The sequence below is a fragment of the Chaetura pelagica genome, unplaced genomic scaffold (genome assembly GCF_000747805.2).
Source record: "Chaetura pelagica isolate M959 unplaced genomic scaffold, ChaPel_1.0 scaffold412, whole genome shotgun sequence".
Classification (NCBI taxonomy): domain Eukaryota; kingdom Metazoa; phylum Chordata; class Aves; order Apodiformes; family Apodidae; genus Chaetura; species Chaetura pelagica.
This window is the reverse complement of record NW_009952690.1, coordinates 1,375,636-1,398,342: the sequence shown is the minus strand read 5'-3', so window position 1 is coordinate 1,398,342 and position 22,707 is coordinate 1,375,636. Positions and strand designations below refer to the sequence as shown.

Genomic DNA, 22,707 nt, shown 5'->3' with positions numbered 1-22,707 from the left:
ACCCAGCTGTGCTTTTTAACCTTCTCTTGCAGAGGCTGTGAAAGCTTGCTTTTTCTTTCCTCAGTAAATGAAAATTTTCATGCACTGATCACTATTCTATCCAAAGGCATCCTGCAGATAAGCAAACAGAAGTAATTTTACACAAAACTTTCGTATATGGCTTGAAAGAAGCCCAACTAGGATTGAGAATGATAGATGATCTTCCCAGAGACGTTCAGGAATAATGCAGTTTCACATTTACAACTGGAAAAAACATGCAATGCACATATTTAAATAATTATTAAAAATTAAATGTCTAACACAAGGCAGGTTTTAACTCCATTTTGCTGCATATCTTCCGGAAATCTTTAATGGGTATCATTTGAGGTCTTCTCATTCGCTTTCCTCAGGAACAAAGGCTTTGTAATGGAGGTTTAAGTGTGCTATCAGCAAAAGGTTCTCTTGAGGGAAATTAAGTGAAAGGACATTCTTCTTGTCTTCATGTTTGACATTCAGGAGTAGTGGCAAGATAAGGTAGGCACAGGAGTTTTTTAAAAAAAACTGCCGGATAGTAATGGCAGCATTTCATAAGGATGTGAACCGTTCATCATCTGCTGCAAAGACTCCATTAATGTGGCCTGCTTTTAAATCCAGCACTTCACAAGGAATCCCATTTTCTGCTGTTACTGTCACTTCGTCTTTCTCTTCTAAACTTTCTCTCTCTGTTGACTCTTTGCTCTTTCTGAAAACAAGAAAGATAAAATCATCCTGTTCTGTTGACCTGGGAACTCCAGCCCAATTCCACAAATAGAAAACTGCACATTTAGTCAGAAGTGTATTGTACGTTACATTCTGAAAGGCGTAATCTTCCAACCCACAGATTGGAAGCCCTGGTTTAGTGGTTTGAGGTCAGGATTGGGAATCAGAAAACCTAGAGCAAACAATTTGCAAGTATGTTATAAATTTTACTTCACTTCCTTATTCTGTAGAATGACCAAAGAGGGCAGAAGGAAAAGTGGGTGTGAAACAAAAATGGAACAAATCTCTAAATCTGGTTTTGCTCTGCATGAGGAAGGCCTGCACTAAACATCCAGTCTGACCCTGTTATGTATGTCATGGATCCATGATGTGGACAAATTAAAATGCACTTTTTAGACTACAGCCCTCAAATGTGGAGACTGGAGGGCCCTCACACTCCTTGATGATCTTTTCCAGAAGTTAGATACTCTTAGTTCTGCAAATCTGCATTTTTAGTTCAAACTTTATTAACAGTCACCTTCCTACCCAGTATTTTATACTTTTGTTCTACACATCAAACTATTGCACTACTTCCACTTTTCCAGACTCCAGTTCTCACCAAAATCATATTCAAATTGTTGCTGAATAAAATTATCTAAAAATACAACCACAGGAAGATGAATACAGAAATATCAATCAACATGTCATTATGCTCCTTTAATTTCAGATTTATTCTGACCTTGAGAACTACAAGTTCATAGTTGACAAACCTGCTGTACTTTACAGCCTGCAGCATCAGCGGTTTCAGAGGATAAGAAACTCAAAGGTCAGCTCCACTGCTTCTTCCTATCCCACAACATGTACTGTAGCAATCTGACCCAGGACAATCATAACAACCTGACTCAGTGTAACTGCTAATAACAGCAACATTAACAATAATAAAATTTTATTTGCCTTTGGGAGATACTTGGCATTAGGGACTTGGTAAAGGGGAGGTAGTAGTGGAAACCTCTGATCTCTGGCTGGTGTATCTGCTCTCACAGTGATAGAATGAATGTTATTTAATACAAAATCTGTGGGGGCAGAACATAAAATAAGACACTAAGAAGCAGGTTCAAAAGAAATGAAAGAAGTAGCAGATGTGTGGAACTCATTGCCATAGGAATTCAGAGATGCTAATAATTTCTATGAGTCCAAGGGAAGATAAAAAAGTCAAGGGAAGAGAAAACATTGCGAGCTACCCAACACAGGAAGACCAAATGCATCTCAGGAAGGCCCCCAGCTATAAATTACATCATGGAAGAGTAATAGAGGGAAACAGTGTGTGTGCTGGCTGTGTTTTCACTCTTCCCAAGGCAAATGTTTATGGCCTCTGCTGCAGATGGGATTTTGGGGGGTAGACTTCAGTATAGTTCAGCACAGCCAGCAGAGGATGGTCCTGCCCCAGGTGTGTGCCGAATCTATTATCAGAGAGGGAGGTGTCCTATTGCTGCAATGACAGGAGAATAAACACAAGGCTGGGAGACAGTGTGTCTGATCCAGCTCACTGTAGAGCCAAGGGCTACAATCATATGGAGCTCTTCAAGTGGCTTGTAACTTTACATGTTGGCAGGGATGCACAGTGAAGATCTAATTAAGAAAACCTTTCTGTTAAAGAAATGATGTATGAGTCTAACTCATTACTGAAACTCCACTATAGGCCAACCATGTGGTTCCCTGCCACCCTGAGCACAAATGGCCTGAAGCATGTGCTTCTGGGCTTATCTGAACTGAGATATTTAAGTGGTACTTTAAAGGCCTATAAAAACAAAATGCCAGATTTATGAGAAGCCAATACCATCCTTGAAGCCAGATTTCCAATACAACTTCCTAGGCAACAGAGCTACCATTATGTCAGCTCTGGACATGTTTCCAAGAAAACTCATTACTGGACATGCTGAAGTCTTTGATAATCAGATCATATACTTTGGTGCCTGAAGAAGAGATAAGCACTTTTTAAATTCTCTTCTGATGTCTGGCTCTTCTTTCGAGAAGACAAATAGCCCAGACCAACCCTTTTACCTCTAGAGTCTTTGCAAGAGTAGATGAAATACACACTTGGTTTACTCTCTCTTTTTTTCTCTCTCTCTCCCCCATCCCTGTTGTGGATGTGAAAGGAGGGTTAGAGTTCAATCATGGATGAATCTGCTCTGAGGAAAGGTTATATGTAAAGGCAGAGGAGGGAAACAGAGGGAGAAGCGAAAAGTTGCATAACAACTAAAAAGACAACAAGAGCATGAGATACAGAAGATGGCAAGTGACTGTAGGCAGGCAGCAACACAACATATTGCTGGCAGCATGATGATATGAGCATGCAGTTTACACCATATTGAGGGGAACTGCTCAAGCTCAGCTATTTTGAAAACAGAGGGAGGGAAAGGCTATCTTTCAGCCTGATATGGAGAACAAATTATTAACATAGGTAGAAAAATCAAAGCTATTTAGCATAATTTATTTATATTACACCTATCTGAAATGTGCCAAGACAGTCACTGCCAGTCTTCTCCCTCTTGGTAGCTATTTGGGTAGTCTCTGAGAGGAGGCTCACATGTGGCACACTAAACTTTGAGAAGAATGACAACAAATGTCTTTGTAAAGCTATTGTCTCTAGTAAGGAGGCTTCTTATACTCCTTATTTCCTCATAACACCCCAGCATTACTAAGGTGTCTATACTTCACAGTTAAAAATTTTAACCCCTTTCCTCAGAAAAGGAAGCATGGGTTATCCATGGTTACTATGGAGGGAGTGAGGGCACAACTCTCATTTCTTTGAGGCTGACTGGAAAAGCAAAACCAGGCCAGATGACTTCAGTTGCCAGTATTCAGTTAAAACAGAAGAACAGCTAAGCCGCTTACTTCTTGTGTTGCCGAATCCCTCCAACAATGAGCAAAACAATTCCAGCCACAATGAGACAAAGAACAACACCAAATACGATAAGCCAGACAGGTGTGGAGGGTTCAACAGGAGGTGATAAGGTTGAGGTTATTTTCAGGAACTGCAGTGTTTTGTCACTCAGTAGGAAGGCACTGTTGATTCTGTTCCTGTTCATCCTTTATAAAAACACAAAGAACATCACAATTCTTTATAGAGTTATTCTAGAAGTTGAAAAGATAGAAGAATAATTTTTAAAAGGATTTTTCATGTATGTGCTGCAAGTCTTGCAGGGCTGAATTTGATCCAGCATAATGTTGGCAAGATTGCACAGATATTCACATTAACATAGAACTTGTCAATAATCCGTAGACACCCACACACTTACGGGGTTTTGAACACCAGATGTACTTATCTGAAAAAAAATGGGAAATACAGATGAGACCTGAAGTACACTATTATTATTTATTTCTATTTTGGACCATTTGCTGAAGACACAGCAGGTTGTAATCTGTAAGGATGGGTCTGTTGCCTTGCTCACGCAGCATTCAAGATCAGCATGGGAGTGGCAGACCTACCATGCCATGCTCAAAGGGTTTACTTATCAGCGCTCCTTGGCTCTTCAAACTGAACCACGCTGCACAGTTTGGGCCACACATCTGCTCTTGCTGCTGTAGATTTTCTTAGGTCCATGAGGCAGAGGATAAAATTTGGTCCAGAAGAATCCAACCCTATTGCCAACACGACCTTCTCCCTTGCAGAATGCAGCTTCTGGGATTTGTACTTTGCACTGTTTTTTTTCCATTAAGAGAAATCGTAAGTCTAAAAAATATGCTTTTTCACATGAGTAGTATAACTGCTACCCTTTAATGGGTATCTTCACCCACACTCACTGCTTCTAAGCATTTCCAGGTATTTCTGGATCTAAATCCAAGCAGCCTTAAGAGGCTTTAGCAGTATCTTTCATTATCTTTTTGAAAATGTTAACACTTTTCGAGAAAATGTATTACATATATTGGTCTTGAGAGATTCTTTTTGATTGCAGTTGTATTATCTACATCAGGTCGTTCTTGTATACAATTCAATTCATTCACCATACAGCAAGTATTTCCTAACAACAGATATATGGAAAATACAGGCAAGATTTTTCCAATTTTTTCTCTTGAAAACCATAATGTTTGACTGTGCCTTAAATGCAAAGTTTTTACCCTTAATGAAAAACTAGCATTCCTGGAGAGGACTGAGAGCCATGGCTAGAAGACCCGTTATACAGTAAATTGTCTTTGATTTAGAAATATTTTTTATCCTTATTGATATGAAAGGATCATTGTGAAGAGCTGAAATAAGCATTGTTCACTCTCATCTAATGACTGGACTTACAGAACTATGATCTGAAACACATGCAGACAACTACAGATGCATTTTGTGTTTGTAGATGCATAAATAGATCTTATGTATAATTTATCAAGATCTTGGGTCTTATATAGAGCACTGACATGACCTATTTTCCTCTTTATTCTTACTTTGTAGAGAGTCTCATTTAAAAATTCTGGTCTATGGGTAGTGTTTTTGTGTGCTCATGTAGTATGAAGAATTAGAAAAATGGTTTAATAAGGAAGTCTGCAATCAGAAGCAACTGAATAAAAACTATTGTAGTTTTAGAGACAATTTTATTTTTTGTTTCCAAGTTAGGTAGGAATTAAAACTTTTAATAAATAGCATGTTCTGTACCAAGTGACAGACAGCAGTTAAAAAAACAAACATACTATAATAGCATCCAATTTCTGTGGCAAACAGGGCACATAAAAGACTTAAATAAATCAGCTTATGCTACTGAACGTATCAAAGAATAACAGAAATGCAAAAACCTTGCATTCCAGCACTCTTACAGAGACCTTCAGTGAATAAATAATCTGCTTCTCTCACTAATGCTATGAAGGTATTGTTTGGTGTCTCTGTAGGAAATAGTTTAATCTGCTCATAAGCTTAAAAGTTAATCTTTTCAAAAGAACGCACACTCATTCATCAGGAATTAGGCATTACACCTCCACAGAGATAACATGAATTTTCAAGACAAAGCACAGAATCCCTACAAACAAAGAGGCCTGTTTTCCACTCTGTGCTTGAGAAATGTACATGAATTATGCTGCTTGTGGGATTCATCCCTATAAACCCCTTAATGTAGGGTTGGTAGACCACTGAAGTCAGCTTACTTGTTTTTTCTTCTGTCCTCTTCAGCTCCACACTCTTGCCTTTAACGGCTAGAGAATGTGATATTTAGTAGAAAGCAAACTGATTTGTACCCCGTGGTACTTTGTACAAGGAATGCTCAGCTATGATACTGACTGGCATTCCATAAAGAGCTGGTATGAAAAGAATGTGAGTATAAGATTGTTTAAGCCAAGATGGGACACAGCCAGCTCTGCTCATGAAGAGCTCACATGAGCCCTTTTCATGTCAAAGCTGACTTCTAAATTAAGTCAGATGAACTGTACTTGAGAAGCACTGAAAGGGAGCCTACAGTCATTAGTCCAGGTGCAGATGTAGAGATGGCTGGCAATGAAAGTTAAATTATATAAATCCCAACCAAAAGTTGTACAATTCTGTCATTTGAGAGAGAAGGCTCTCTCACTGGGAAATGTAGCAGCTGAATGAGACCAGTCTGTGTGCATGCACTGGACAGCAAATTACAGGTGGTACTCTGGGAAGAGATGAGATTCCTTCTGAGGCTCCAGTACCATGAGAGACTCCTTCCAAAGTTAGAATCCCAAGGCTCACATGCTTTGCATTCTGTGGGAGTGTTAAAAATCCTTCTGATCTGAAACGCATGGAAGAGTACTGGTGTTCTAAGCACTTGGATTTGTTCATCCTTAAAGAGGCAGAGGGCTCAGTCACACAAGGCCCAGAGAGAGAAAGCATTCTCAGTCAGCAAGGAAGAAAAGGTTGCAGAAGCAGTGACTGTACCTGATGGCTGCCTCTACCTCACTTCCAGGGACAGTAGTCACATTTTTGGAAGAATCTGTGACCACAAACCAAAATGACACTCGATCCGTCACATTGCAGAGCAGCACATTGGAAATTCTGCACAGTTAAAACAAAAATAATCAGTAAAGACATTGGGAAGGAATTATTGAAATATTTTAGATTTTCTTAAAGTATTTATTTCATCTAAAGAGGGAACCATTATTTTTTTAAAAGTTAACAGTTAATGCTCAAGGTAGAAATATCACTCACAGCAATTCCCATTCCTCAATATGATTTAAAAAAAAAAATATGCTATTGAGACCAAACTTGAATCTTCAAACATATTTCTGAAGTTATTACAAACTTGAATAATCTTGTACATAAATTTAGCACAGTTAAGTGGGAAAAACCATATTTGCATCTTAATCATCAAAGCTGTGACAAAGGTCATAAAATGGTGCAAAAGCATTGATAAATAAGAATTTTGGTTTTGACAGCTAATACTGCAGGAACTAGGTGTGGGAGAATCCACATATGATTTTCAAGTAAGTGTTGTCCTTCTACAGGATAAATCTGTTGGAAGAAAAAGCAATTAATTTATGTTATTCTTTTTTACATCTTTGTTCACAGTGTCAGGCGTAGAGTGGAGGCAACAGGCTAAATTTAGACATTCTACTGGCACTGGCCTATGCCTTATTGCTTATGCTATGACAAACAGGTATCTTAGCTGTTTTAGAAGAAGATCACTCAGCTTCATGTGAAGTTAACAGTGGAAAGGCACAGGTCCCCAGCTTCTCATGGCACACTGTGTAAGAAGTGTGCAGAGGGTCTTTTAAATGCCTTTTTTAGACTCTTACAATTTTTTTCTCTACCATTAAAACTAGTAAATGGTGGAACCATCGCTAGAAAAACCTAATGGAATGACATCATCATGAGTGTTTAAACTAAAGAAGTGAGAGCTAATACATGAGTATCAAACAGTGACTGAGGCAGACAGTGCCCTCTTGTTCTTCTGTCCCTTGTTTATCCACACAACTAAGAAACTAAACTTGTGTAATACACAGGAATTGTATAAGGTGGCATTTACCACAGCATGGCTAGGAATACAGTATGTATCATAAAAGGATAGCCAAAGCCTTTATTAATTCAATGACAGAGACCCAGAGAGATAAAAATGGGGAAAAAAAAAAATAGCTCTATATCATTAATGAACAAGAGGGTAGATTTAGACTAAACACAAGGAAGAAAATTTTTGCAATGAGGGTGGTAAAACACTGGCACAGGTTGCCAAGAGAGGTGGTAGATGCCTCAATTCCTGGAAACATTCAAGGTCAGGCTGGATAGGGCTCTGAGCAACCTGATCTAGTTAAAAATGTCCCTGCTCACTGCAGGGGGCTCAGACTAGATGACTTTTAAACCTCCCTTTCTACCTAAACTGTTCTGTAATTCTAATGCAAAGAATGTGGCTGAGGAATCAGATTTACTGCCCATGTCCAAGCAGCAAGCAGATATTCTGAAAGCCCAGGAGCAAGAATTAGAGTAATTTTTATTTCCAGAGAGTAGCCTGGACTTGGTTCATCTTTGTATGGAAGAAGATCACTCAGCTTCATGTGAAGTTAACAGTGGAAAGGCACAGGTCCCCAGCTTCTCATGGCACACTGTGTAAGAAGTGTGCAGAGGGTCTTTTAAATGCCTTTTTTAGACTCTTACAATTTTTTTCTCTACCATTAAAACTAGTAAATGGTGGAACCATCGCTAGAAAAACCTAATGGAATGACATCATCATGAGTGTTTAAACTAAAGAAGTGAGAGCTAATACATGAGTATCAAACAGTGACTGAGGCAGACAGTGCCCTCTTGTTCTTCTGTCCCTTGTTTATCCACACAACTAAGAAACTAAACTTGTGTAATACACAGGAATTGTATAAGGTGGCATTTACCACAGCATGGCTAGGAATACAGTATGTATCATAAAAGGATAGCCAAAGCCTTTATTAATTCAATGACAGAGACCCAGAGAGATAAAAATGGGGAAAAAAAAAAATAGCTCTATATCATTAATGAACAAGAGGGTAGATTTAGACTAAACACAAGGAAGAAAATTTTTGCAATGAGGGTGGTAAAACACTGGCACAGGTTGCCAAGAGAGGTGGTAGATGCCTCAATTCCTGGAAACATTCAAGGTCAGGCTGGATAGGGCTCTGAGCAACCTGATCTAGTTAAAAATGTCCCTGCTCACTGCAGGGGGCTCAGACTAGATGACTTTTAAACCTCCCTTTCTACCTAAACTGTTCTGTAATTCTAATGCAAAGAATGTGGCTGAGGAATCAGATTTACTGCCCATGTCCAAGCAGCAAGCAGATATTCTGAAAGCCCAGGAGCAAGAATTAGAGTAATTTTTATTTCCAGAGAGTAGCCTGGACTTGGTTCATCTTTGTATGTGACCTGCCTGGTCACAAGCACAACACAGCCACCATGTCTTGACAGTCTCTGGGATGATCAGTCTTCAGACACTACCTGCTGTTCTGCACAAGGAAACCCTGTAGTGAGCCAGTGAAGAAAAATGCAGCTTCTCTTTTAATTGACTAAAGTGATGTTTGTCTTTCTCATTACTAACCAGTATAATTGGTTTTAAAGTTTGACCGGCCCATCATCAAAATGCGAGTTTAAACATTTCCTTTCCAGCCTGCTGGAAAGGAAATTTGTCACCTCATGGCGACAAATCCTCGGCTGCCAGCAATCGCCCCTGCCCAGAGCTCTGCTGTGTGGTGCCATCTGCTGGCTAATTACGCTAATTAATGAAATGACCTCGGTGAGTGGCCTGAGGAGCAGGAAGCATGAGATTTAACGTCAGGCAGCCAAAATTGCTATGAATGTGTAGTGTCCATCCAGAAAAGGAGGAGTTTGCTTTAAGGGCAGGACAGGCATTGGCTTGATCACAGTAGTTCATTCATGGACATTTTGCTGAAATATTTTACTTACTGCTGAAAGCGCTTTCAGGTGCTGTCTTGGGTGCCCTGGATAGTGCAACTTTACGTTTTACAAACAAGGTATATACTCCATAAAGATACACAATAAAATGGAAAACAATGATTTTCCAGAGCTGAAATACCCACTTTTACCTTGATGGATAAATGTCAATTTTGTAAATACAGAGAATTTTTATGGATAAAAGAGGAAAGCCGTCCTCTGGAATTTGATAAGGTGTTCACATCAGTTTTCAGACAACAGTCAGAAGACAAAAGCATATTTATTCTTCCTAAAACAAAAGCAAAGCACAATATGCATGGGGGAGAGGGGGGGAGAGTCTACTTTTGGCTGGTGGCTGACAAACTCTTTCTGACTTTACAGAATAGCTAAAATTGTATCTGCAGAGGCAGTTTTCCATTAGGAGAATATTAACAGTTGGACCTAAAACTTCATGCTACTGCAGTTCTTAAAGCTGGAATTCCTGTGGCAGAATCAAAAACTGGTCCAGGTAGAAAATTTGGGTTTGTGTTGCCCTACAGATGTTCTCGAAGTGGGTTGAGTGACAAATGTTCAAAGTGAAAGATAAATTTGGTAGACAGATTGCCAGAACACCATGACCTTCTCAGTCCTCCTTAGAGACTGGGAGAGACTCTGTAACCTGGAGTCTTTTCTGTGGTGTCAAGGGCTTCCAGCTTAAAATACGGCAGTCAGTCATAATTTTGGGTAGCATTTCTCTTGCACTAGAACAAACCAAACAGTACTGAGTCAGCTGGGCTACAAGGCTCACACTAGGATATGTAAATTCTGCCTTCTTTCTGCTCCCTCTTGTGTCTAAAATCCTTGCTTGATTATAAGAATCCAAAACCTGGCTTCACTGCCACTTTTTCATTAGTCCAATCTGAATGCCGTAAATCCTTCCAGGCTCCAAAGAGAAGTCCAAAGGGGATTTAGCAAACACCAAACCAAGCTGGTTCAACAAGCACCAACAAACTTTATTTGCAGCAGGTATGGTTTTTTTTCCTGTGCTATTTGTACATAGGTTTGATTCACAGCATGCAGAAGCATTAAAAAATGACACCTTTACACTTTAGATTTCAGAAACCTGACTTCTTCATGCTAATTAGGTGTATTTATAATAAAATATGTGGATATCATTTTTATTTCTTTAGAAAGTGACAGACTTGTGCCATGAGGATTCAAAGGCTGCTATTGTCAGAATGACAAGATCTTGGAACCATGGCAAAACTCCAAAATTACATTTCTTTTAATAAAAGCAAATGAATATCAGTGAGTGGAGGGTAGGAAACCCTTTTGGTTCCTTGGCCTGAAACACCATCACTGTTACTTATGGAGATTTAAAGGATTAGTTAAGGGAAAGAAATAGCTGCCAGAAACTCAGAGGGAGCTGGGTGCCATCAGCTTGTGGGAGAAGCACAGCCCCAGGTCCTAAATGTCTATCTTCAGCTCTCCTGAAAGCATCAGGCCTCTTCCAACCCAGCACTACTTACCTGCTCCTGCAAAGGAATGCTGTCTCCTTCCTTTCTGTGAACAGCAGCCATAGGATCACATTGATGTAACAGCTTTAACTCTAGAAGCTTATTTCATTGTTCTGAATGGTCACAGTATTTTTAGTATCAAAGAAGCCTGTCTTATGCAGATGGATAACATTGATGATTTTTTCCTGTTCATTTCATGAGGAAAGCTGCAGCTTTTTTAATGGGGGGAAGATGTACCAAAGGTAGATGGTGGTACTTGAATGAAAATAAATGTGATTACATTCTTTCTGTTTTAAAGATTAACTAGTCTTAGCCCCAAAAGAGATGCATATTATTTAAAATGAGTCACAGATTAGCAAAACCAGAGTTACTAGCACAGACTACAGATAATAATTTTTTAACACTGAGAGATCAAAGGTTGGTTCATTAATGTATGTATTGAGAACGAATTGAAAGGCCATATATAGAGCAGGGAATAAAGGGGATTTATTTCTCCACTGAAAAATAAGTATTTATTTTACCTGTATTAATAATTACTGAGTAAATTCAATGGATTGTGTCTTCTGTTTCACACAAACTGGAAAAATTGACAAGCCTTTCAAACATTAAACACAGCTCCATGATTTATTTAATTTTAGTTTAGAAATTAACTTGAGGGAACCTGAGATGTAATGTGCAATCCTGCCCATTCTGCATTGGATCACTCAGTAGTTACAGAAGGGCAAAACCAGCATCAACTGCTGTTTCCAGCAGCACATTCAAATGCTTGTCATTACAGGCTGGCTTTTATCCAGCTTCAGAAGCCTAACAAAAGGTGACATTGAATCTCAAAAATGATGGGACATGCTGCAACAATGGTTATGCTGATCAACCAGACAAATTATGTGAGGCCTTATCCAGCTTGCTGAATTTAACAGCATTTGGTCTCATGCGAGAGTTAGTTGTGGCTGTGAGTTACTGCAGGGCTGTGGGTGTGTTAGAAATTAAAGGGATGTTAAAGGGAAGGTTTGTGACATCCTGGTTATGGTCCTATGCAGAATTTATACCTTGGCAGAACCAGTGTTTGCTCCATCTCTGGTGTGGATGCTCCATCCCTGGAAGTGTTCAAAGCCAGGTTGGCTGGGGCTTTGAGCAACCTGATCTACTGGGAGGTGGCCCTGTCCATGCAGGGGGGTTGGAACTAGATGATTCTTAAGGTCCTTTCCAACCCAAACCATTCTGTGATTCTATGATATGCTATGTAAAGTACTCATGAATTTTTCATAAATCTACTTTGACAAAAATCTTTAATTAACCAGATGCATTATTTCCAGGACTTCTAACAGAATGCAGGCTTTCATAGTAATACTGCTCTCATGTAACAGGCAGGTTATTTGGGGTGTATTGAGAGGTTCACCTAGCTTTCCATCTCTGAACAAGGACTCTGAGGTCCCATGGGATTTAGGAGAGATCTACAGATAGGAAACTCCTTAGCCTGTTGCTTAGTAGGTCATACCACACCTCAGAGCTGCAGAGCTGTGCTTCAGCTGGCATGCTACCTACACATGACCCCAAAAGTACATAGAATTCCTAGAAAAGTTAGCAGTTATACCTATAAGGTACATCTCAACAAGTTATACCTCATGAAGAAGTCCTAAACCATCTTAAAAAGTGGTAAAGAGTCTGCACTTAACTGTTCCCAAATATTATACTGACTTCTCAGAAAAACAAACTCGCAGGAAATTACCAGTGTGTGCAACCCCACCTTCAAACTGGAGTAACAATGACCCTACCATATTTGTCCATAGGAAAAATTATCTTGGTAGGAGACTGAACTAAGTGAGCAAAAATTCTATGATTTCCCAGAGAGGATAAATTCCATTTCAACTCCTTTCATACTGCTAGATTTTTTTTCCATTCTTGCATCAAGATTTCTAATATTAGTTGAATCTGCAGGGAACCACAGTGATTGAAGAGGAAAATGATCACTGACTTCTGACACAGGTTTTTAAAGACTGAGACTAAAACAGGTATTCAAAAGTGAATCTTTATGCATCAGACACTGGATGAAAACCCTGCTAATTTGAAAATCTGAGGAAAAGCCCTGCATAATCACCTTTAATTATCTTATATCTTGAACTTATTTTTAAGTGTCATTTTAACAGGGTGCAGTAGAATACCTGGCTGCTTTTGTTAAGCTTAGTGTAATAGCTCTCTTGCTCAAAGGAGACAACTTCCAAGGAATAAAAAAGAAACAGCCAGGAACCCATGGTGGGGGTGGGAGAATCACCTATTCAAGAGAAAGTGTGGCAGCCACAATAACCATCAGGTGACTAGCTAGCTAGTATCATTGCAAATGTGGACTATGCTTCACTTGATGCAATGAAGCCCAAAACAGCTTTTCTTTTAAGTAAATTGAGAACCATCTCCTCATTAGCCTACCAGAAACATAAATCTTTCCTTTAAAATTGAAAAACAATGAAAAAAAACACTTACAAAGCTTTTAATTTAAGAAAGATAAAAACACACTGAAAATTCAGCTTGCTAAATGGTTTGTCTAATCCAGTATCTAATTTCATAAATAGCAAGGATCAGAAGCCTGAGAAGAATATTTGGTACCTCTGGGTAGATTTAATCCCAAAACCAATAAAAGTCTGATTTCTGTCTGAACTGCACCATCCAAAACTTCTTAATCTTGGGTAACTCAACTTCTGCAATATTAGGGATAAATATCAGCCCAGCAGAACACAGCTCTAGCACAACTGTCCACCTTCCAGTTCTCTGAGTCGGCTCATCTTCAGCATACTGCTGAAGCTGTGCTCTAAGAGAATGCACCAAAGCTGCTTATTCAAGGACCTTTACTGCATTTCTTAACTGTGCCAATGTGTCCCTTCACCTCCTCACAATATGGTTTCCAGAAAGTATCATGTCTTAACTGCCAGGTTCTCCTAGAGTGAACTGGCACAATCCCATTGAGGTCCACAGCTGTGCCACTTCACAGTCTTGGACACTAGTCCAAAGACTGAACATTGCTTAAGACAGAGAGAGTGTGATGTTTAACATGTATCTGGGTGTCAAATATACTGGAACAGTCTGTTTTTAGAAGCTGTTTATAATGATTTCTACAGTTCAGCACAGTAGAGAATTGGCCACTACAGAGAGCATTGCTAATGTGTATAAGGCATATCTGAGTAGATGCTTACTGAGTTGTTCTCTTGCTGGAATATCTTCTCATTGCAAAAGCCACCATTGCTTTGAAGAGGTACTCTTCATTAGCATCCCAAGCATACTGTAAAGGAAGATGGAAAATAGTCGGTTTCAGCACCAGTGCTGGCAGTAGAAAGAGGGAAAAGAGTCACCAAACTGAAGATGTATTAATCAAGAAAATTAATAAATTCTCTGATTCTGCTACAAAAATAAATTCATGTCCATTATTTAGTGTGCACTTTTATTTTGTGATTTTTTTCTAATGGATGGTATGAAGTGCAATATAGAGTGCAAAGTATGTTTCCAAAAACTGAATTAATTGAATGTTTCTGAAAGCTGACCAAACTGAAGATGTAAAGTTTCTTGTACCAAAGACTAGGCATATTACTAGAATTCTCCCCATTCAGCTGTACCCATGGCCTTGCCTCATTTTCTGGATAAATCTTGTTAAAGGAGAAGGCTTAAATCCACTCACAGAGACCATTTTGCTCTGCCCAAAAATTAAAAAAAGCTAGTGTTGAAGGTAGATTCTGGGATTTTTATGTCAAGACACCAGGAAATAAAATGAGATCATGGCCTTACTGCTGTACACTGTCCTTGCAAAAAGAACACAGACACAACTATATTACAAATTATTACATCACACGTGAGACAAAAGAAAGAAAACAGCATCCTTACTACTTGAATATGAAGTTAAATACAGACTCCAAAAGTCTTATGTATTTTCTTGATGAAAAAGTCATGCTTCCATAATTTCATTTTTCTGAGATAGCTTCACTAAGTTCCCCTGGGCTTTCATTCACATACACAATTCTAATGACCTGTAAGAACTGCACCTATTACATTTTTATAAGAGCCACAACTGAGGCATACTGATTGAATCTCTCCCTTCAGCAGATTACAAAGATTAATAGAGGTTAGAGGCAGCTCTCTTCAGTCAATCAGAACACAAATCTAATTTTTAACTTTCAGCATAAAAAAAATCTGCTGTAATCATCCAAACCAGAAACCCAATGGTGTGGATACTTAACCCTGCTGACAACTTGAACCTACTTTTTCATGGGCCTTTATAACACACTCAAAAAACAGCTTTGTACATCAAAAAACAGTAAGCAGCACTGAAAATGACAATCTTAATTCTGATATTTAAATTCTGATTTTGAATGCATGGAGCTGCAACCTCTCCACAGAAAGAAGGAACCCAGCTTCCAGGCATCAACACTTATTTCACTCCAACATCCTGTGGACTGGGAACCTAAGCAGGGAAGGAGGCAGTCATTTAAAAGGCAGAAAGTCATAATGATTATTTTTACCACGCCTAGACAAATGATGAGTTGTGAAACAGGTTGAGATGCAGTAGAACAGGGAGAACAAAGCTGAGCAACAGAGTACTCAAGCAGCATTAAAATCCAGATGCAGTGCTGAGAATCTCAGTCCTAATTCAATGCTCCTGCCTTGTAAATGAAGGGAGGTGTAAGCATACTGTGATAATGCATGAGTCTGGGAACTGAAACTGAAAAAGAAACTGAAAAGAAGTTATAAAAGCCTGTATTTGGACTCCACTGCACTGGTGAAAATGTGATAGTAATGACAGCAACTAGTAATAAAAGAGACAATGTAGTAGATGAATTAATATAGATGCAAGCCATAAAACTATTTATCATAATTTTAAAGACATTTGTATTTAAACAACAGAGCACAATTTGCAGCACTGAAAGGGAAAATTGTCCTTTTTCTGTGTAAGGTACTACTGACTGAATCCCTACATGCCATCTGCAGCCTTTAAGAACAAATCTAAAAGGACAGAAAAAAAATCATTTGCTATCCAGTGGATTAAACCAGCTGTAGAGATAATTTAATCAGTTGTCTAGAAAACAGATCATGATGAAGCATACTCCATTTTATGGTTCCATGGACAGAAATGCAATGCAGCATTACCAAGTATATGTACTTGATATGTTTATGTTTAGTGCAATACATATATATAAATATGCACTATCACTATCAAGTATTCAGTTTTCACAAATGAAGCCTGAGCTTCTGTAAGTCAGAGTAACAAAAACGGTATCTCAAAACTAAAAACATAATTTGTTGTGAGGAACTCCAGCCCCAGCTGAAAAAGTAAGCTCTTTAAAAAAAAGACAAATAAGCAGAAAGCTGCAAGAAATGTGGGGGGAGACTGGCAGAAAAAGCTCAGCAGAAATCACAGGTCTGCTTGAGTGAGGAGAAGGAGCTGCAGACAGCTTTCCAGGCAGAAGGGCAAGAAGCCTCAAGCAAACGGTGATCAGACAGGAGATAGAAGAGATGGCTGTGGGCTCCATATGAACAAGAACTTCTGTATATGACTGCCTGCAAGAATACCCAGGGGGAAGGCAAGAATACCTTGAAGCCAGTTAACTGAAGCAACTAGGAACAAGTGGGCAAAAATTGCCATGAGCCAATTTCTACTTGGCAGCTTTCTCCAGTCAGAAGGATAGGTGCAAAGAAACCTCAATCATTCTGCTATGGGGTTTTATCAGTTTAATCTGTATCCTCCAATTGCAAAGGTCTCGGTTGCAGCTCATGACTGAGGATGTTGCTTCTGTTCCCATGTTCCTATGAATTTTAGCTATTGATGCACATCTTGTGCTGCTATGGAGTGAAGGTATTAAATACCATTTGCAACCACACACCATAAATACAAGATAATTTTGTTATCAGTGAAACCTTACATTATTATATCAGAACTATTGATGTTTACCATCTTTTTTGCTATACAAAGAAACAAACACAAAGACCTTGGCTCAGTTGTACCTGCCATTCTTTGTATGTCAAGGAGGTGCAGAATTCCACAGCTGACTGTGGAAGCCAGTCTTAAGTACCTGCTAGTGAAAGAGGAGGTTAATGAGATAATGAGTCAAAGATGATGAGTGTAGGTTGTCGATGGAGTGAAATGCTAAAGTACTGTTCCAAATAAGACAAAATGTAAAGTAACAGAATGAGATTATAAAAGTACAAGATTGCCCTGAGAAAACCTGATCTGTTTTGAGCAGCAGCAGACCTTCCAAGGTTCCTTCCCTCCTGAATAACCAAGGGAATAATATGTCTGTTTAAATAGACACATTCAGTCTGGAGTGTAGCTACAGACACGCACAAGTGTTTCTGGGTCCCATTTGATGACAAGACACTAGGCACATGACAGCTTTCTCCCCTTCATCCTCCACCCTGGAAACAGCCTGCATATATGAGCCAGAAGGGAAAGGCACTTGTGACTTCACCTGGCTGCAGTTCCTCAGGTGCCAGCTCTTTGACTCCTACAATTTAACTGAGCAGTGACACAGAGTTACACAGACTTCTCAGTCTGCATCACTTCTGCTCACTCCCTAGCTGCCTTTGGTCCTTTTTAATTAACTCTCTTACCACTCTGACTCCCCGAGTAGTAAGCAACTAGTGACTAGCAGCTATTCCAGAAGCCACTCATAAAGTTAACACCATCCTCAGAGAGGCTCATAAATCACTTTCCTTCCATTTAGGCTTACAGACACCATGCTTCCTCCCACCGGTTAGCAAACAATGTCTCTGTCAAGTACACCCATTATTTGCAAATAAAATGATAATGGCTAAACACGAGCTGTATCTTAGCTGCTCTTTCCAGCTCCATTGTGATAAGAACTATATAAATACACTAAATGGCACTCCCTGCCACAAAGTATAGCCTATCTTGTGAACAAATTTAAACATGGTGTCCTGTCTTTATCAGCCTCACACCAAGTGGACGCATACATTAAGTCATGTGGAAAACTACACTAACCTATTTCATATGCCTCTGAATGTACACTGGAGTTATCCTGCCAGTCCTAGAGCAAAATACCCACAGTATCAGGGTTTTCTTTTATCATTCAGCTTGAAGTGACTTGGAAATTAATGAAATGGAATTCAGCAGCAGAGCATCATACCAAGATATTCTAAGCTGACTGAGTCTTAGTGTGATACAATGACAGTATTATATTTTTCTTTGCTAAAATAAAGACGTAAAATAAAAAAGGGAAGTGTCCCAAATCCTTCAACCAAAATTAATTTCAGTTTGGTAGTTTTCAGTTTTCAGTGTTAGTCATTTTCAGAGAAGATTGCAATGCCTATAAACTACTACCTGTGAGCTTAATAAATTGTTCCTTATTTGGGAATAATTTTGTATGGCATCATGCCACTTCCAGCATATTGTTGTTCTAGAATGATGTTCTAAATTGTCCCATTCTTAGGTCATCAACACATTTTGTTATATTAAATAAACTTATATCTATCTACAACATTTTTTTAAAAAAAGTCTCAGTTATTGTTTTTTTATTGTAAAATAGAATATGCCTTTAAAATTAATTATTTACATCATGCCCATTTTGGATGAAAAATTAAAAAACTCACAAATGATCAAACAAAACCCTCTTATTTTGCTATAGCTGGAGAAGTAAAAAGCACTAAGAAAGACCGTTACTAGGAACTGCAATTTTTTGTTCGCTACCATTTTGAAGCAAGTTTAAATCAAAATATTAGCAGTTATCATCAAAAGGAGCTTCAATAATGATTTTGACATCTTTTCAACCACAGGATTACACTACTTTTAATAAATTTTTAAACAAATCAGGCTTGCGCTACTGTTCAAGTCTCTCATCCAAGAGAACCGACTCCAATACAAAGTTCCACAGACAAATACTTTAGCACGTATCTTGAATAGTTCTTCCCAAGTCGCCTGTTTTATGAAGTTACCAGCAGAATTAGGTTGCTGCTAATGTTAGTTTAAATTACCTGAAATTTCAGAGTAATTTTAGAATGGCTTCTATGGTCATATGGAAATTCTTCTATCTCCAGTCTCTTATAACGTGTAACCTGCTGCTTTTTGTTTCCCAGGGCTCCTAACGTAATCAGACACCAGACTTCCAGAGCAGATGACTGTCCAAGACATTTCATATCTAATTTCATGCTGAGCGCTGTAACACACTGCAGATTTGCTCTAAGCATCCAAAACTGCAATGAAGTGCTGGGCTCTGCCATATTTCATAGTGCTTTAGATCAGGAAGCACCGTTCGGTCATCTAATTTCCCGATCTTTTGCATATCACAGACCCTTTATTGCTCACACCGGTACTTCCAATATCAAGCCCAAGGACTTGAATTAAGCCAAAGCATTCCAGTCCTCATGAGACTAGCCTGTGCACCACAGGCAGATAAGAAAGGCCACTATACAAAGCCCTACATCAGTAGGGAATTGATCACACATGCTTGAGTGATCTCTACTCACCATGCTTGTCTGAGAGCCTGACGTAAGGTCCTACTTAATAATGACCAAACAACCTTTTTCTTCTCTTCACAGATATGACTTTACAATTAGCCCCCTCAAGCAGAAGTGCTTCGCCCAAAATACAGACTTAGATTTATGCAGCACCTCCTATGCATAAAGTGTAACATCTTTACTGTTTTTCCAGGAAAAAAAAAAAAAAATCTTTGACAGAAAATTATCTTTATGAAAAGGCAAGCTTTGCACTTCTCTTAAAGGATGCTATTTTTAGGAATCGGCTAGTCAAATGTCAAGAAATGTATGCCTTGACTTGAGCAAGCTATAACAATTAAACACTTCAGAATAAATTACTTGTGCTGCCTTCAGAAATTTTACAGTCTATATTAGTTCTCTTTTGTCAGATATTCAGTTAGGAAGAATATGTGAAGATACTTTACTTACTGCATTATCTCCCAAAGCTGTTTTGATACTAAGCCGGACTTTGAAAGCATTCTGTGCATCTGACACAAAGAGAAAAAAGCAAACACAAATTGATAGTCAGCAAAAATATAATTTTAAATAATTGATGTCTCTAATTATTTCACAACCCACCGCTTCTAAATGTGTCTTGACAGATTACCCAGTTGGGAGTTACTAGCCTGAAAAATGCCACAGGGATGAACATGACCTCTTTAAAATAGACAAGATTCTGTACTTCATTATCAAACTCACAAAAGAAGAAAATGCTCAGTGTTTCAATCTTCAAACTGGAGACAATCAGTTAAATTCAAAATCTGAGAAGCTGACAGTTTTGTAGGCACGAACTCATAGCTACATTTACGTGGGAAAGGACAGGAATCAGCTCCAAAACTTACCTGGCTTGCAGAGCTCTGTATGTGCAATGGCAACTAGAGAGAGAATAAGCAACAAAACCCGTAACATCCCGTCAGTGTGGAAAGGTTGAGGCAAAAGAAGTGAGCCTCCTCTGTAAAGCACTCTTAAACTTTCTGTGACCCAGGATTAAAGCATCAGCAGCACAAGTGGGCAACAAAGTAAAAGGTTTAATAATTAACCCCCGTTATTTTAGCTAAAACAGGCTCTAGAAACAACTATCTTCTGTTAGTTATTTACTACCTTTCTCTGTAGTAAAGAAAAAAAAAAGTAAAAAAATAAAGAAAAAGGCTGTAACAAGTTTTGAATTTTCCTTCTTTGTTTTTAGAATACTACAAAACTTCACACAATGTTCCAAGCCAATCTTTTTTCCCTCCCAGATGCAATGTCAGACAGGCATGAGAGATGTCTGAGAGACACTGCACCACAGCATGCTGCGACCACAGTGGTGGGACACTGTGCTGTCCAAATTCACTCATAGGTGAATTTGAAGCTCAGCTGCCACCAGATCCCTAAAGAAGTTGCCACTCAGGTTCCTTGGGAAGCTGGCTGGTCCCACAGAGGGCCTCTGAGGATAAAGAAAGACTGGCCACCCTTTTCATCCCTCCAAAAGAAATCATGAACACAGAAGTCTCAGCCCCAAGAAAGAGAGTTTCAGATTTGTCCATTTGCTTTGAACACACAGTGCTTCTGAAGGGCAGGCCTGGTGGTCCCAGTGCTGTATCTCCCTATTCCCACTCCAGTCTCACTCCTATATCCTGGCTCAGGAGCTTGCCTCAGCCCAGCAGAACAAACACCTTGCTCCATGCAAAAAAACCTCCACATCTGAGGCATTGCTCTGCATGAAAACAATAATTATAGAAGTGGAGAACTACTTTCTTGATGTTGCAGGATCATTATAGCAGCAACTGAAGTAAGAAGAAGTGCAATAAAAAGAATTCAGAGGAAGCATCTTGAATAAGGATATATTCTTGTTTCGCAGACATGACATGCTGCGCATACATATAGGCACACAAGTATGCCAATATTTTAATGATGCAATTGAGACTGTTAGCCAAATATTTACCAAGACAAAGAAATAAATGCAAAGGAGAAAGAATTCAAACACTGAAATGTATCACAAGGACTTGAATAGTCTTTGCAATCTGGGCAGCATGGCAGGATGATTTTATTCTACTCTGCTGCTGCACTCCCACTGTAGCTACTCTGATTAATGGTCAGTTCCTAAATTGAAGATTGCTTCAAAATTACTTTCATTTGGTCCTTTAGCACTAAGAAATGTGTCTGAAGACTGCAAACCCAAAGACCTTCAGAAGAATGACTACCAGTAAGAAAAATTTATGTAACTGTGGGACTGACTTTATGGAAAACAATAACCAGTATTTACTTTGTAAGAATACCTGGACTTTCAGGTAACAGAAAACTTACTGTTTAACTGCTTTAAATATTATTTTTATAAGCCACTGTCAAAGGACTTGATATTCCATCTTTAAAAGTCATTAAATCAAGCTGATTCCTGGGCATCTGTTTACTCTCGCTCAGCAACCAGCTCTGAGTACAAAACTATTGGATACATTATTTGCTTAGACATACAATCTATGCCTAGGAAAACAAAAAAGTGATGTATTCATTTCTAATAATGGCTTACATTAACAACCTGTATGTACACGCATCAAAAGGAGAGCACTAAAATAAGTGCAGATGTATGAAAGTATATCAGTTTTCTGTAAAATTAATAATTTTTAAAAATCTAAAAAGAACATGAACGTTAGAAGTTTCATGCTAAATTAATGTGCATTGCTTTAATAAAGAGCATTTAAAGTTTGGTGTAACTTTGGGGAAAATACTGGAGAAGATAGCAACAAGAGTGGAAAAGCCAAGCACTGCCTCCCTGCTGCCATAAGGCAAATGGAACCAAGAATTGATGTGCAGCAGCACCACTCCTCCCTGCTGGAAACCACTGTAAATAAGTTCCTTCCCTCAGAATCACATGGATCTGGTGTCAAAGTACACCAAAGGCACACACAAAGCCCAGCAGGACATGACTGGATTCCCTGACCAGTGCTGCTGACTGCCAGCCAGGATGGCTGATTTTCCCCAATTTGTCTTGCTCACAAGCAGCAAGACAAATGATTTCTCACAGCATAGAAAGGAGGAGGCCAGGAGAAGCAGCAGTGTGATAAACACTCCAGCTTAGAGCTCACAGGGAGAGAGCATCATGCAGTTGATATATACCTGCACAGCAACTTGGGTACATGCCAGATGAATCCAGCTGATTGCCCATGTGCTTATCTGGTTCTATATGTACAGAGCACTGCACATAAG

At 39.0% G+C, this 22,707-nt stretch overlaps 1 protein-coding gene across 1 annotated transcript; it reads right to left on the bottom strand.

Moving 5' to 3' along the window:
• Positions 1-277: 277 nt before the first annotated feature.
• TMEM27 (transmembrane protein 27) lies at positions 278-20,456 on the bottom strand. Its single transcript, XM_009993825.1, has 6 exons — positions 20,367-20,456; positions 19,954-20,012; positions 14,241-14,326; positions 6,593-6,709; positions 3,613-3,807; positions 278-721 (listed from the first exon to the last, which is right to left on the bottom strand). The coding sequence occupies exons 1-6, from the start codon at positions 20,431-20,433 to the stop codon at positions 565-567; spliced, it is 681 nt and encodes a 226-aa protein (XP_009992127.1). The 5' UTR covers positions 20,434-20,456; the 3' UTR covers positions 278-564.
• Positions 20,457-22,707: the final 2,251 nt, after the last annotated feature.